This window comes from Sander lucioperca, chromosome 24, assembly GCF_008315115.2.
Source record: "Sander lucioperca isolate FBNREF2018 chromosome 24, SLUC_FBN_1.2, whole genome shotgun sequence".
Classification (NCBI taxonomy): domain Eukaryota; kingdom Metazoa; phylum Chordata; class Actinopteri; order Perciformes; family Percidae; genus Sander; species Sander lucioperca.
Genome location: NC_050196.1, coordinates 12,737,267 through 12,749,984, shown reverse-complemented (window position 1 = coordinate 12,749,984; position 12,718 = coordinate 12,737,267). Strand labels below are relative to the sequence as shown.

At 40.6% G+C, this 12,718-nt stretch overlaps 1 protein-coding gene across 3 annotated transcripts in view; it reads left to right on the top strand.

Annotated features, from left to right (window-relative positions):
• Positions 1 to 12,718, top strand: part of zranb3 (zinc finger, RAN-binding domain containing 3) — a 78,757-nt gene that overhangs the window by 41,076 nt on the left and 24,963 nt on the right. For all 3 annotated transcript variants that reach the window (XM_035998404.1, XM_031291864.2, XM_031291863.2), the window contains exons 14-15: positions 2,668 to 2,946; positions 7,344 to 7,498. In XM_035998404.1, the coding sequence (XP_035854297.1) occupies positions 2,668 to 2,946; positions 7,344 to 7,498 (434 nt within the window). The remainder of the gene's footprint in view (positions 1 to 2,667; positions 2,947 to 7,343; positions 7,499 to 12,718) is intronic.

The following is a 12,718-nucleotide window of genomic DNA, read 5'->3' as shown; positions in this document are numbered from 1 at the left end:
GCAGTTAACATTTAACAGGTTTGACTGGAGTAGCTGTTAGTGCAAACTTTCCTATACCACACAAAGTGCAGGACAGAGCCACTAACATTAGCCTAAACTCTGATATAGAAATTTGTACCCCATGCAGTGCATGTTCCTCTTATGTCTTTACAATTCAATCTTTACACTTTTGCTCTTGTGTTTTTGCATTTTAAAATGCAAAAAAAAGAGATGGGTTCCTCCTAACCCTATTATATATCGTGTATTGCTCTGCAATTCTGTACAACCCCATTGACACCACTTTGTCATGTAGTGAAATCCTTGACAGGCCTGCCTTCTCTAGCTACGATTGCTAAACTGTGATGAAGCAATGTCTGTTCGGAGGAGGGGTTTGGTGAATTCTAAATCGTGAAAGCCAAATGTTTTAGCCATCTTTGGTGGGAAGCTGTGGTTGTTTTTATAATCTCCAGTCTTCTTTTATTGGCGTTGTTGGTATTCTTTGCTTTATCTGTTCAGCCATGGTGGCCATCACTTCTCATATTTACGACAGAAAATGATTTCTTGTGCGGCAGGGAGGGGAACTTACCAAATTACAACAGCTTTCATTAATTGGACCCAAATTGAATCACTGTTTTGCTATACCATCAGTAATCAAGAACAGTTTTTATTCAAACTGTCATGCATTATAACCTCCTTTATATGACATGGTTTGACATCTCAGGTGTGTGTCAGTTTGTGTCTATTTAGCACCAGTAAACAACAAGACAGCTTCTGTTCAACCATTTTCGGGTTGAATCGGTGGTGTCGAGTTCCTGTGTTTGCAGCTTTTTCAGGCCGCGCGCGTGGGCACGGTTCAGTCCTTCAGCTCTTTTACCAGTAGACCAGCAATTTGTCTCTCAGCACCTGCTGTGTGAGAGTATACAGGATGAGGACACTGGCTCTCTTTACCTTACACTCTATCCTTGTCCTGTCTTTTGACAGATTTTTAGCATTAAACAACAAAGTCCAGTCAAATCTTTAACTGTTTTGTTATCATACAGTATGTGAGGACCAAGTACTTTCCTCTTCTTTGATACTTTTTTTTTGCCACAGGCTGCAGCTGTTTCACTCGCTCCGCCTGTTTTATTTAACTACTGGAGCGTGTTATTTGTCATGTGAATCCTCATAAGCTTATGCTATTGGCTCACATGCTTTTTGAATGTGTTTGTGTGTAGTAGTATAGTTTGTGTGTCTGGAATCGAGACTCAATTTTGGAACCTAATCAAGCCACTACAGACATAATGGGGCCCTGATCTGAGGGAAAAGAACGGGGTTGACTGGTAAAGTTGAGGCATACCCCGGTTAACATCTTCCTCGGTGGGGACAGCTTAACACAAATTGAGCCGTCTCTCTGCGGTCTCGCTCGGCTTGTTAGGGAAGGGGGGCGGTGGCGGGGCCAGGAGCCCAGAGATTCAGATGACATTTTAGGGAGCCGACTAGAGCCTGGCCTTTTGAAGAAACAAGCCACAGAGAGGCAGGATCACTAATTAGCCTTCTGCGTCCCCAAGTCTCACAACTTACTGTCTTGTTAGATTTCACACCTCAAGTTCAACAAATAATGTAACAGGATATGATTTAAATTTAACTAGGAAAGTAAGGAAAGGAAATTGTATAGCACTTCTCTGAATGAAGTTCTGTTCAGACTGAAAGTGACATTTACATTTGGTTATGAATAATTGCCTTCTTGCTTTTAGCAGCTAATCTGTCTGTTAGCTTTACCTTGATGATAAACATTTGTACTACCAAACCCTCAGTTTGTGAGTGGCAGTGCCTTAGAAGTGCGCCACTTAAAAGTAAAATTTGATATAATGTGGCATCTATTAATGGTAACGGCATAATCCTTGCATCCATTAACATTTTTGTGTCTTAGATTTCTGCTTGACCTTCACAGAATTACAACATTCAGTATGAATGAAAATTACATGAATGGTTTAAGAGCAGAACAAGCGTGGTTGCCAGTTTACAAGGTGCCGTAAGCTGATTCTTTAAAGCAAGATCTGTGATTGGCATTCTGCCATCATCAGCTGTTTGAATACCGCTCACTGCACCCGGCTGGAGTGCTGTACAGATGCAGCAATCGCTGACAATTATTTTGTTTAGGTTTAATTGCACACATGATGCAGGCAGGCAGTTAACAAAACAATGTGACAAGAACATAAATGATTCTCCCGGCAAATTATATTGATTTGAGAGCTGGTGAAAAGGGGGGCTGGCAGGTGTTCCATCTGCAGTGCTCTGCTTCACTGCCGATGTGCTACTGAGCAAGGATCTAAAATCTGAAATGTCCTCAGCAGTGTAGACCTTCAGTTAGTGGTCAGTATGTAGCAATCAGACAGCTACCTAGAATAGATTTTGTTTAGACATTCCACTACATCCCTGCTTCTGTCTATCCATTTTACACAATCTTCTAAAATTGTCAGTAAAGGACTTATGATAGCTGATAAACTCACTAATGAGCCATATTGAGTTTTCTTTCATGTCAGCAGTCATTTTGTCACACTCTTCAGATGATGGATATCTCACTAGGGAATGAAACTCTTCAAAGTCTGATTACACTGTGCAACTCGGCCAATAAAGTAATCTTGCTCTCTCTCTCTCTCTCTCTCTCTCTCTCTCTCTCTCTCCCTCCCTCTTTCTCTGCTGGCTCAGAGCCACCCAGGCCTCAGCTGCCCCCCTCCACCGAGAGGGACCAGGCATGCGTTGTCCTCTCCAGCTCCGACAGCGAGCCGGAGCTCAGCCGGCGAAAAGACCAGACTCCAGAATCGCTCAAAGACAAACAGAGCGAGGAGGAGGATGAGCCTCTGAAAGACAAACAGAAACCAGGAGAAGCAGAGGAGGAGGACAAGTTGCAGCTCAAAGGCAAACAATCAGCGGGAGAGCGATGCGACAACATCGCTGGCGGCTGCCTCCCCCCCGACCACACACAGGGTAATCCCACCTGCAATCTTCTCCTTTTCATATCCAGGGAAATTGACTGGTGCTGCATTGTCACCTGGCCATATAATGCTGTTTAATATCATCACTTCAAACCAATAAGGGACTATATCTCATTCCATATGGGGCTGGGTATTATTATTCTTACTATTATTAGTATCTAGTTGGGGATATTGCCTATTTCTCCACTCAGGAAGCTACTGGAGATATTGAGTCAAACTTTACTAATCTCCAAAGTGCAGCTTGTTGAAACCAGAGACCTTCTTGGAGCACCAAAATACACACAAGGTGTTAGGTTCAATCACTGTCCGGTAGGCAACTGATGAGCTTCTGATTGGCTGTTTTTTAATAAAGTGGACTGAGGTCTAATTACATAAAAGGCACAAATTCCCTCCCGACACCAACTTATCCTTGAAACACAACCTGCTTTCCCTGTCCACTCTGTTTATATGTGTACATGTCTGCAGGTCTCTGAGGGATGTGAAGAAACAAATTCCCAATTACACAGTGTGTAATATTGCAAATTAAGACCTCTGTGTTCAAGTACTTGTGTCTCAAAGGGATACGCAAAGCAATAAATTGCGCTAATTACAAAGAACTAATTACACTGTGTGTAATATGAAGAGCTCTAAAAACAATTGCCAGACTAGCAGCGTCTAAGAAAAGCCTGTGACCTGGCTGTTGCTTCTGAAAGCGTGCAGACATTTTGGTTGAGAGTTATTGAAGGATGAAACTGAGCTGAAAGCAGTTCAGGGCTTTTTTTAAAGCTTCTTTGCAGAATACTTAACATAGCAAGGAATATTGCACAAGCCATTTAGGTTTTAACGGGCAAGCTATCAACCCCTATTACCCTTTAACATCCTTAGATCAGTGTGCAACAACTTGGCAGCTTCCTTTCCTTTCAGACACACACACACACACACACACACACACACACACACACACACACACACACATCTATTAGTGGCCAGAGATTGTCAAGTGGTTAATTTCCCGTCTCTGTAGCTACCTGTGCCCCCCAATGATCTAGGATTGAATCCCAGTGCAGCTTCCCCTGCAGTGCCTTCTGCACTCTATGTTCCCCCTCCCTACTCTCAGACTAAGAAATATTAAAGTTGAGCGAAAGGCCCACTTTCTTTTTTGAAAAACGCCTCTATTTAGACCGACTCTCGGGGAGAGATAAAAGCTTCACTGTCGATCAGAAATGGCAGCACTAAAGAGACACTGCTGGATGCCAATTTGGCCCCCCACGTCCCCTCTGGACGTGTACTGTTCCCTTGAGACAACTTATATCTGTCTGCGTGTCATCTGTTCATCTATCTGTGTGTCTATATTTCTATCCGTCTATCTGTATGTCTATCTTTCGGTCTGTCTATCTTTCGGTCTGTCTATATAGCTAGCTAGCTAGCTAGCTATCTTTCTGTTGTCTATTTATCTGTCTAGCTATCTAGCTACGTAGCTAGATAGTAGGGCTATTTAGATATCTTGCCATCTAGCTATCTGTCGTCTGTTCATCTGTCTATTTATCCGTCTATATCTGTCTAGCTAGCTTGTCCTACTATCTAGATAGAAAGATATCGGTCTATTTCTTTGTCCATCTATATATATATCTTTCCGCAGTCTGTCTGTCTGTCTATCTATCTATCTATCTATCTATCTATCGCTTATCTGTCTGCCTGTATATCTATCTTTCCATCCATCCATCCATCCATCCCGTTGGTGGTTAGTCAGTTTGTTAGTTACATGCCGTTGCCGGTCTGTCTCTGGCAGTGTGGGTTTTAGTATGAAACACAGTGGTTGTCCAATAAAAGTGACCTATGGGGTCAGGAGCGGTGCCTAATGATTTCCCTCTACCTGTCCGTGGTTTTAGAAGGCGAACTGCAGAGCTGTCGGCCGCCCCCACCTCTTGATTGCTCTGAGATTACTTTCCTCACAGCACAGACAGGCAATCACTCCTCCTCCACTTCTGTCTGTCTCTCTCCTTACTGTCTGTCGCCTTATCTATCTGCATGACCCAAACATTCCAACATAGAACATTTTTCTTTGGGATGTTAGTTCAAACCTTGCAGAGTATCAGCTGCACTAAACCTCTTCAAACTTGAATGGTGCAGTTGGAATTTTTTTTTTTATATCTTTTGTTTCAATCCTGCAGAAAATGAGATGACTCAGTCCAATTAGGTGTTGTTTTCTTTCCCTCGCAGTAAAATAACAGATAAATCCCTTGGGGTGTTTTGAAGGCACTGTTCATACTGTGTAAGTGACAGTCTAATAAGACGGCTTTGTAAGATGAATTGCCCCCATCGTATAAATGGCCCACTTAATGCAGCTGGTGCGTTCCGCCACTGCAAACAGGGGATGGGGGGGGGACTGCTTACAACAAATATAGGGTGTACATTGCATAGTTGCTAGGTTTCATTACAGATGTAGAAGGACAGATAGATGGGATTTTGTGAAACAGTAGTGTCCTAAAAATGTTTTGGCTCTAGGTTTGTAACGATGCACAATGCCTCCGCCTGGTCGTCTTGGTATTTTCAGACACAAAGTGGCCCATTCCAGCTGAAGCCGGCCGCAGATCAGAACAGCATGTGCCAGACCCAGGGAAATTACACTTAATGAGGACGGCAAACATAAAAATTGAAAGATATGGACATTGTACAGGATAGGTCAAGGATGAGCTGACCTTTAAAATTTGTGATGCAATTTGATGCTAAAACTTGTTTTGTTTAGACTAATCAGTGGTGGAACGTTGACCATAAATTCTCAATAGCCATCTGTGCAGGAAGTGCTGATTTTCATTGATGGTAGCTTAATATGGATCATAAAAATGGGAAATTTTGAGGAACTTGTACTTTACTTGAGTATTCACATTTTATGCTACTGTATATTAACACTGATAGGGCCATTTTGCGTCTGAATGAGTACTTGTACTTTTGATACTTCTGTACTTTGGAAAAAATAATCCTAAAATATGCCGAACTGTTCTGACTTTGGCAGAAAATGTTGTGTCCCCTTAGGACCCCATCACTTATAATAAGAAGAAATTGAGAAAATGTGTTTGCAGGGCCTTTAATATTTTGACATTGGAGGGCATGATGGGAGGGATGTTTTTGGTACATGACAGCACCTGTTACTCGTGTCACAGACATCAGCCTGTGTCAGTATTTTCCCCCCATTAGCAAGCCAAATGGACACACACTTTTTCATGAACACACACACACAGACAAGGCAGACAACTGGCCACGAGAAGTGATTTAAGGCAAGTATTATCAGAGTGTTATAGGTCATTGTCTAAATGAAGCGTGGTCGAGCAGCGGCGGTCTCATTTCCACCGCCTGACCTTTTCTTGCTTGATGCTGGCAGGATGAGCGAGCTACATGGCTGACATTAATGACCTGCTCTCTCTCTCTTTTTCTCTCCATCTGTGACTGTCATTTTATCACTCTTTCTTTCGCTCTCTCTCGCTCTCTCTTTTCTTCTAGCTGCGTTTCCATCCTGTGAGAAATAAATTGGGAGGTTTCTGTTAAAGAAATGGGCTTTCTATTTAGCTGCACAGTGTTACACAACTTTAAAAGCACAGTTCAGCATACCGTGAAATATCCTTATTAGCTTAAAGAAAAATGTAATCCAACACGTGTGTTGGATCAATCATCAAACTAGACGGAGGTGTTTAGATTACGACATGTCTGACTGCCTCTGCCACAAAGTGTTGTAGATCACAAATTAGCGTGATTCTGCAAATACATTGCTCATTTTTTCACCCTAATATTTATTCAGAAATTTGGGTTAAGACCAGTGACTAGCATGGGTGTGTGTATCCAATCAGGTCCAATTTTGAGAGGCTTCCTATCTTCATTCCATGCTCATGTCCACCATTGACAATGTGGCACATTCAAAATGATTGCTGACACGGCTCTTAAACTCACTAGCTAAAAAACAAAGTGTAATTTAAGATATAAGTCATTTTAAGTGCTTATATGCTGCTTTTATAAATTTCAAACAGGAAACATGTAAGGTTGTTGGTATATTAACTGGTGACGGCAAGAAGCAAAATTCACTTTCCTTCATATTTACATCAAAAAATGTCAAAGATAATTAAACGTTTTCATTTCAGAATCTATAATCAAGTGTTTGAAAGCAATAATGCTAAATACGTTTTTTCAAACATGCGCTGTATATGTAAACACATTTAATGATCTGATACCAATGCCATTTCGTCTCAATATTGTGCTCTGTATAATAAATCTGAAAAGCTGCTGGGGTTTAATGTCTCTGCTAGTCATTGCATCACCAGAGGAGCAAACAAAGGTACCAATAAAGCTGCGAAAGCCAATAATGAGCCAATAATATATACTCAGTGAGATATTAGCCAGCCTCTTCCTCTCTCCCTGCAGACGGGAGAGCTGCAGCGTGTCTGTCTTCTGCTGCGGATGCTAATGACAAGGATGAAGGCAATGATGGAAATGATGCCAGTGCCGCCCATCCCGTCTACCCAGGCCTGCAGTTCTGCGCCAGCCAGTACACAGACAGAATATATCTTTACTCCAAGGTACCGCAGCCAGTGTGAACGTTTGTGCATATTGGAGAAATGATTAGACACAGCTCCTAATGGGACCAGAGATGTTTTACAATATCATTTTAGCTGGCTTCTCTTTTTTTCCCCTTAAGGTTGCGTAAAGGTAGAGTTGTAATGTCTTGTTCTTCGGTTTTGTCCAGTGTCACTTTGGTCCCTTTTCTACATTTGAAATTGTTTGTTTTTTTTTTGGTCCTCCTAAACTGTCATACAACACCTGAGAAATGCAAGCATTGCATTACATGTGGGTTTTTTTTGTCGCTTTGACTTGCACTTTGCAATGTGCAAATGTCTACACTTAGGATTAGGTATCTAGTTTAATTTCCCATAGATACACACAACAGGTAGTTTTTTCATTGTACAGTTTCAAAACCCTTCACATTTCCTTTAGTAAACTGCATTCCTGCCTGAGGAGATGACCAGTGTAAAAACACAAACAACTAGCATGTAGGCGTGCCTACAGTATTTGAAGCTGGGCCAAGAGGAAAGAAAATACCACATAAAGAAAACAAATATCTACACAATTTTTGTTGCCCTGAGGCCTGAATGAAAAAATAAGTGTTTACTGAGCATTACTGAAAGCCCTGCACACTTAGACAACTAAAAATGTATTAGTTTTCATCTTTTAATCAGCGCTACGTGATATGTTCATGTGGCCACACTTGACATTCACATGTCAAGTGTGGCCACATTCACCAAATGTGACATCACAAAGTCACCCGATTCAAAGTGCTGTTGGTTGTTAACACAATGTGCCCACAAAGTGATGCATTCAAAAGTTGAAATATCCTAAGCAACTGCATCTAATTGATCCTTCCATTCAGAGAAAGCTAGATGTCATATTTATGCTTCTCCTGTCCTTTTAGTATAAAACTGCGTGTGATATAATATGTTAGGTACTGGGTATTACATTTCAAACTGTTATTCCTCCAGCTATTTGAACGTACTAAAGTGCGAACACATCAGGACTGTCAGAAAACAGAAGCCCTTTTTACTTTCTAAATGAAAGTTGGAAGTCTAGAAGTCTCTGATGTAATAGTTTTTATTTCAGGTCTCAAGGCAGTAAGAATAAGTCAAACTGAAAGGGCACGTAGAGTTCTGATACCCACTTGATGTTTTGTTCTTCACCAGCTTGTTTCTGTCAGATTCAACTGAGCAGTGAACAAAGCATAATTAATTCCTTCTTTTTCTTGAGTGGGAAGTCTCATTGAGATCAAGATCTCTTCATCAAGATAGAGCTGCAAACAACAATACAGTTAAGGAAATATGAGACATGCAGTTCTATCATGCTTTGCCAATTAGCAAACAGAACAGATGTGAGAAAAAAATTACAGGCAACATTAAGAAAGTCAAAGTTTAAGATTGAAACTAATTGTGATTGAAAGAGCTCACATTTATTTCAGTTACAAGTTGCACTTTGATGAACTTACTCTAGACTTGAAAAAACATGCTATATTATGTCATTATAGGTTTAGCACATTATAACATAAATACCATGATTGAACAACCTTAATGCTTGAGATTAACATTGATTGCCTCCTGTCTATTACCAGAGGAACAAGAGGCTGTTTTCATTTCACATTGTTTTTTTCTTCTTTTCTCTGAGATTGATCGAGCTCGTGTGGTAAAAGAGGAAAGAGAAGCTCTTCAAATCCAGTCATATTCTTTGGTTTAATACAAATTAAAGGTTTAAGAATTACCAAAGGATTACCGATGCAGTTTAACAAGGATCTGCCCATCTTCAAGCCTCTTCCCAACGTTTCATCTTTTATCTGTATTTACCAGCTCTCAGGAAGTCTAACATTTTATTTAATATATTTGGTTCACAAATGTTTTTCTTAAATGTATGTATATTTAAAGCCGCAGTCCACCAATTTTACATATCAGGATCAGTTTACTTGTCATGGGAAGTACTACTCAGCCTGTGAAAGCAGCTCTATGATAACTGAAGGAGCTTTGTCAAGTCTGAGACGATAACCCTGATGATTTCATAGTGATGTCGTCAGAGTTATCTTGGCTTGGGCTTGGAGGCTGAAAGCCTGCATTACAACTTGGGGATGACAGACATTAAGGTTAAGGTAGAAAGGGTCTTGCATTATGCATTATGGGAAATGTAGATAGAGTAAGTCTAGACCACACTCTATAATTTACAAAGACCCAACACTTCCAGTAATTCCCCCAAGAGCAAGCATTTAGTGCGACAGTGGCGAGGAAAACTTCCTTTTAGGGAGAAACCTCAGCAGACCCAGGCTCTTGGTAGGCGGTGTCTGATGGTGCCGGTTGGGGGTGTGATGAACAGTGGCAATAATAGTCACAATAAAGATAATGGAACTATGACTAGAAATAGTAGTTGTAGTAGTTCATGGTGTAGCAGGGCACTGCAGGGCGTTACAGGGTGTAGCAGGACGTAGCAGCGCGTAGCAGGGCACTGCAGAGCGTAGCAGGGTGTAGCAGGGCATAGCAGGGTACTGCAGAGCGTAGCAGGGTGTAGCAGGGCATAGCAGGGTACTGCAGAGCGTAGCAGGGCACTGCAGAGCGTAGCAGGGTGTAGCAGGGCATAGCAGGGTGCGGAGCAGGACCACGGCGACTGCTGCAACCATGATTTAGGTGCCACCCTAATCCAAGGAAAACTGCTGATAGGGAGCGGATATTAAAAAAGAAAAAAATCTGCTGGCTTATCTGTCTCTCGCATGTCCCTTAATGGAAGTGTACTGTAGTACTAAATCACTGGAGTACCCCTTTAATACTACTATTTGCTGTGTTCTTGACATACCTTGGTACAACAGTGAAAAATAAATGGATGCTAGCATTGCTCAAAATATGAAAAAACAATTGAACACCTTGCTGCTTTGTTCAAATAGTAATGAACATCAACAACAATGGCAGCAGTGACAGAGCACTGCAGAATGCTGAGGGAAGTGTTAGATCAGTCATACATTTGTAGATATCCCCTAACAAGCTCCAGTCGGTTCATTTTGAAAGAGCTGACCAAGAGATAGCAAACAAAGGCACTGAGGCAGAAAAGGAAGTAAAGACAGTTTACCTGCAGCAAGTAATCACGTTATATTTTAAACCAACTGCAGACGGTCTCTCGCAGGGGGCTTTTATGTGAAGACTATTATTATTATGTGAAGACTTCACCTATTTCATTCAGATAATGAAATAGGTGCCACTTGCCAACAGACCTCTGTATTGATCGGATTGTGATACTTAATGCCCTTTTGTTTCATTCATGAGGGATCAAATTCCTTCCCCACTAACGTAGATAAGAGACAAGAGGGTTTTACATAGAGAGGACCAAAGCACTGAACTGAATCACCAATGGAATATTACCCTGACGGCAATAGACAAGTGTCATGTACACGTGGCTGAGACGATAAGCCGCGGAGATAAATGTCCCCCGCTGTCGTTTAAATGATGAACTGTAGGAATTCTGGCTGAAAAGCTGTCACATCGGGATAATCCTGGACCAGGCGTTGAATTCACACTGGGGGCCGCTCAATGCACAATCGGAGGAAGATTTGTCACCGGGGTTTGAATGAGAAATATTGAGAGTATTAGTAATTTGATGTCCATTTTCTGTTTTATTCAAGGATTCAGTGTTCCTGCTCTCTTTATTTCATGTCAACACCAGGAGTAGCAGATGGCTGGGGTTTACCACGTCAGGATGATTCAGACGTGCATTATGTTGTGCTAAACTTATTTTTAAAATCCTTTGCTGTGACTCCCTTTATTTAGGGGTACTCATTACAAACCCCTGACATACTTAATGAAAACACTATAGAAATCCTTAAGGTCCATATTTATAGACGATATACAGTATCTACATTATATCTATAAAGGTCAACATTAAGAGTTGTTTACGTGATTTTAAACAGATCGCATATATATATATATATATATATATATATATATATATATATATATATATACATACACACACACACACACACACACACACACACACACACACACACACACACACACTATAACTATTAAGTGAAACTCATATATGCCTAAAATAAGATTGAGTTGAGTTTTTTTACATGAAAAGAAATTAACCTCTTTTTTGGAGAATTCTAATTTGTTTCCCTTTTAAATGATTGTTTTCTTAATTTGTAATGCATGTATTTTAAATATATATATATATATTTATTACTATGCCATTGGGAAGGATAGCACACCTCTTTTTAATTACATCTAGCGAGGCTCTAGACCGTTCCCCTGACTCTCCATGATATTTATTTTGCCATAATCCAAATAAATACGTGAGCCTCAGTGCACTGAGGATACAGCACAGAAAAAACTTCCTAATGTTGATTTGTATGTCCAAATCCCTGTGTCAGCTGCCGGCAGGTATTAACCTTTTAAACGTCATCCTTTCTCCGGTCTCGTGCCTGTCCTCTCTGTCCGCCATGTCCATGGCTGGAGTGGCTCTGTAAGCTGATAACTAGATTGTAGCTTTACCTAATTTCACTCTGGTCAGCCTCTCTCTTGTAAAACGTTCCTGATGTTTGGCACAATCACTGTTGTCTGGGTGAAGTTAACACTGAGTGTAAGTGGCTTCTCAGACTTCAAATTGGCAGTAGTTAGTGCTAATGAAAAAAATAATAACTGGGAACATTTTCTTTTATTGTGTTTTTTTTTTTTTTTTTTTTTTATACAATGATTCTGCAGATACCTCTTAGCTGCGGCAGTATTATTAGCCATAATCACAGCAAGGTTCATTCTTGTAGGTATATGCAGTTTTTTTATACTCTTTACTGTATAATCCTCATTTTTTTTGTTACTAATGCATGCTTACTGTCACGAGAAGCAGGATCTTCAAAGTAGTGTACATATATAAAACAAAAGAGATCACTAAAGAGCTCCTTGGTTACCAAAGAAATTACCATGGCAACCACAAAAGAATTAAGTGTGGCCAGATTACAGAACTTGAATGTAATTGGATTCAAGTTCTGCAAGTTAGTTATTAAATATGTGATTGCTTGGCTAAAAATACCTATAGTTTAATACAAATGAAGCTGCAGAACACAATGAAACTAATTACATGTAAACTCTATAAAACCGGTTATTTGGCTCCTAATTGTAGGGTGACAGTTTTGGTGCTGCAGGTGCTATTGGCATACATTTTCCATACAGCACCAAACGGCTATTTTAGTTTATTTAAAAAATGACAGCTTCTTTTGTACTTTA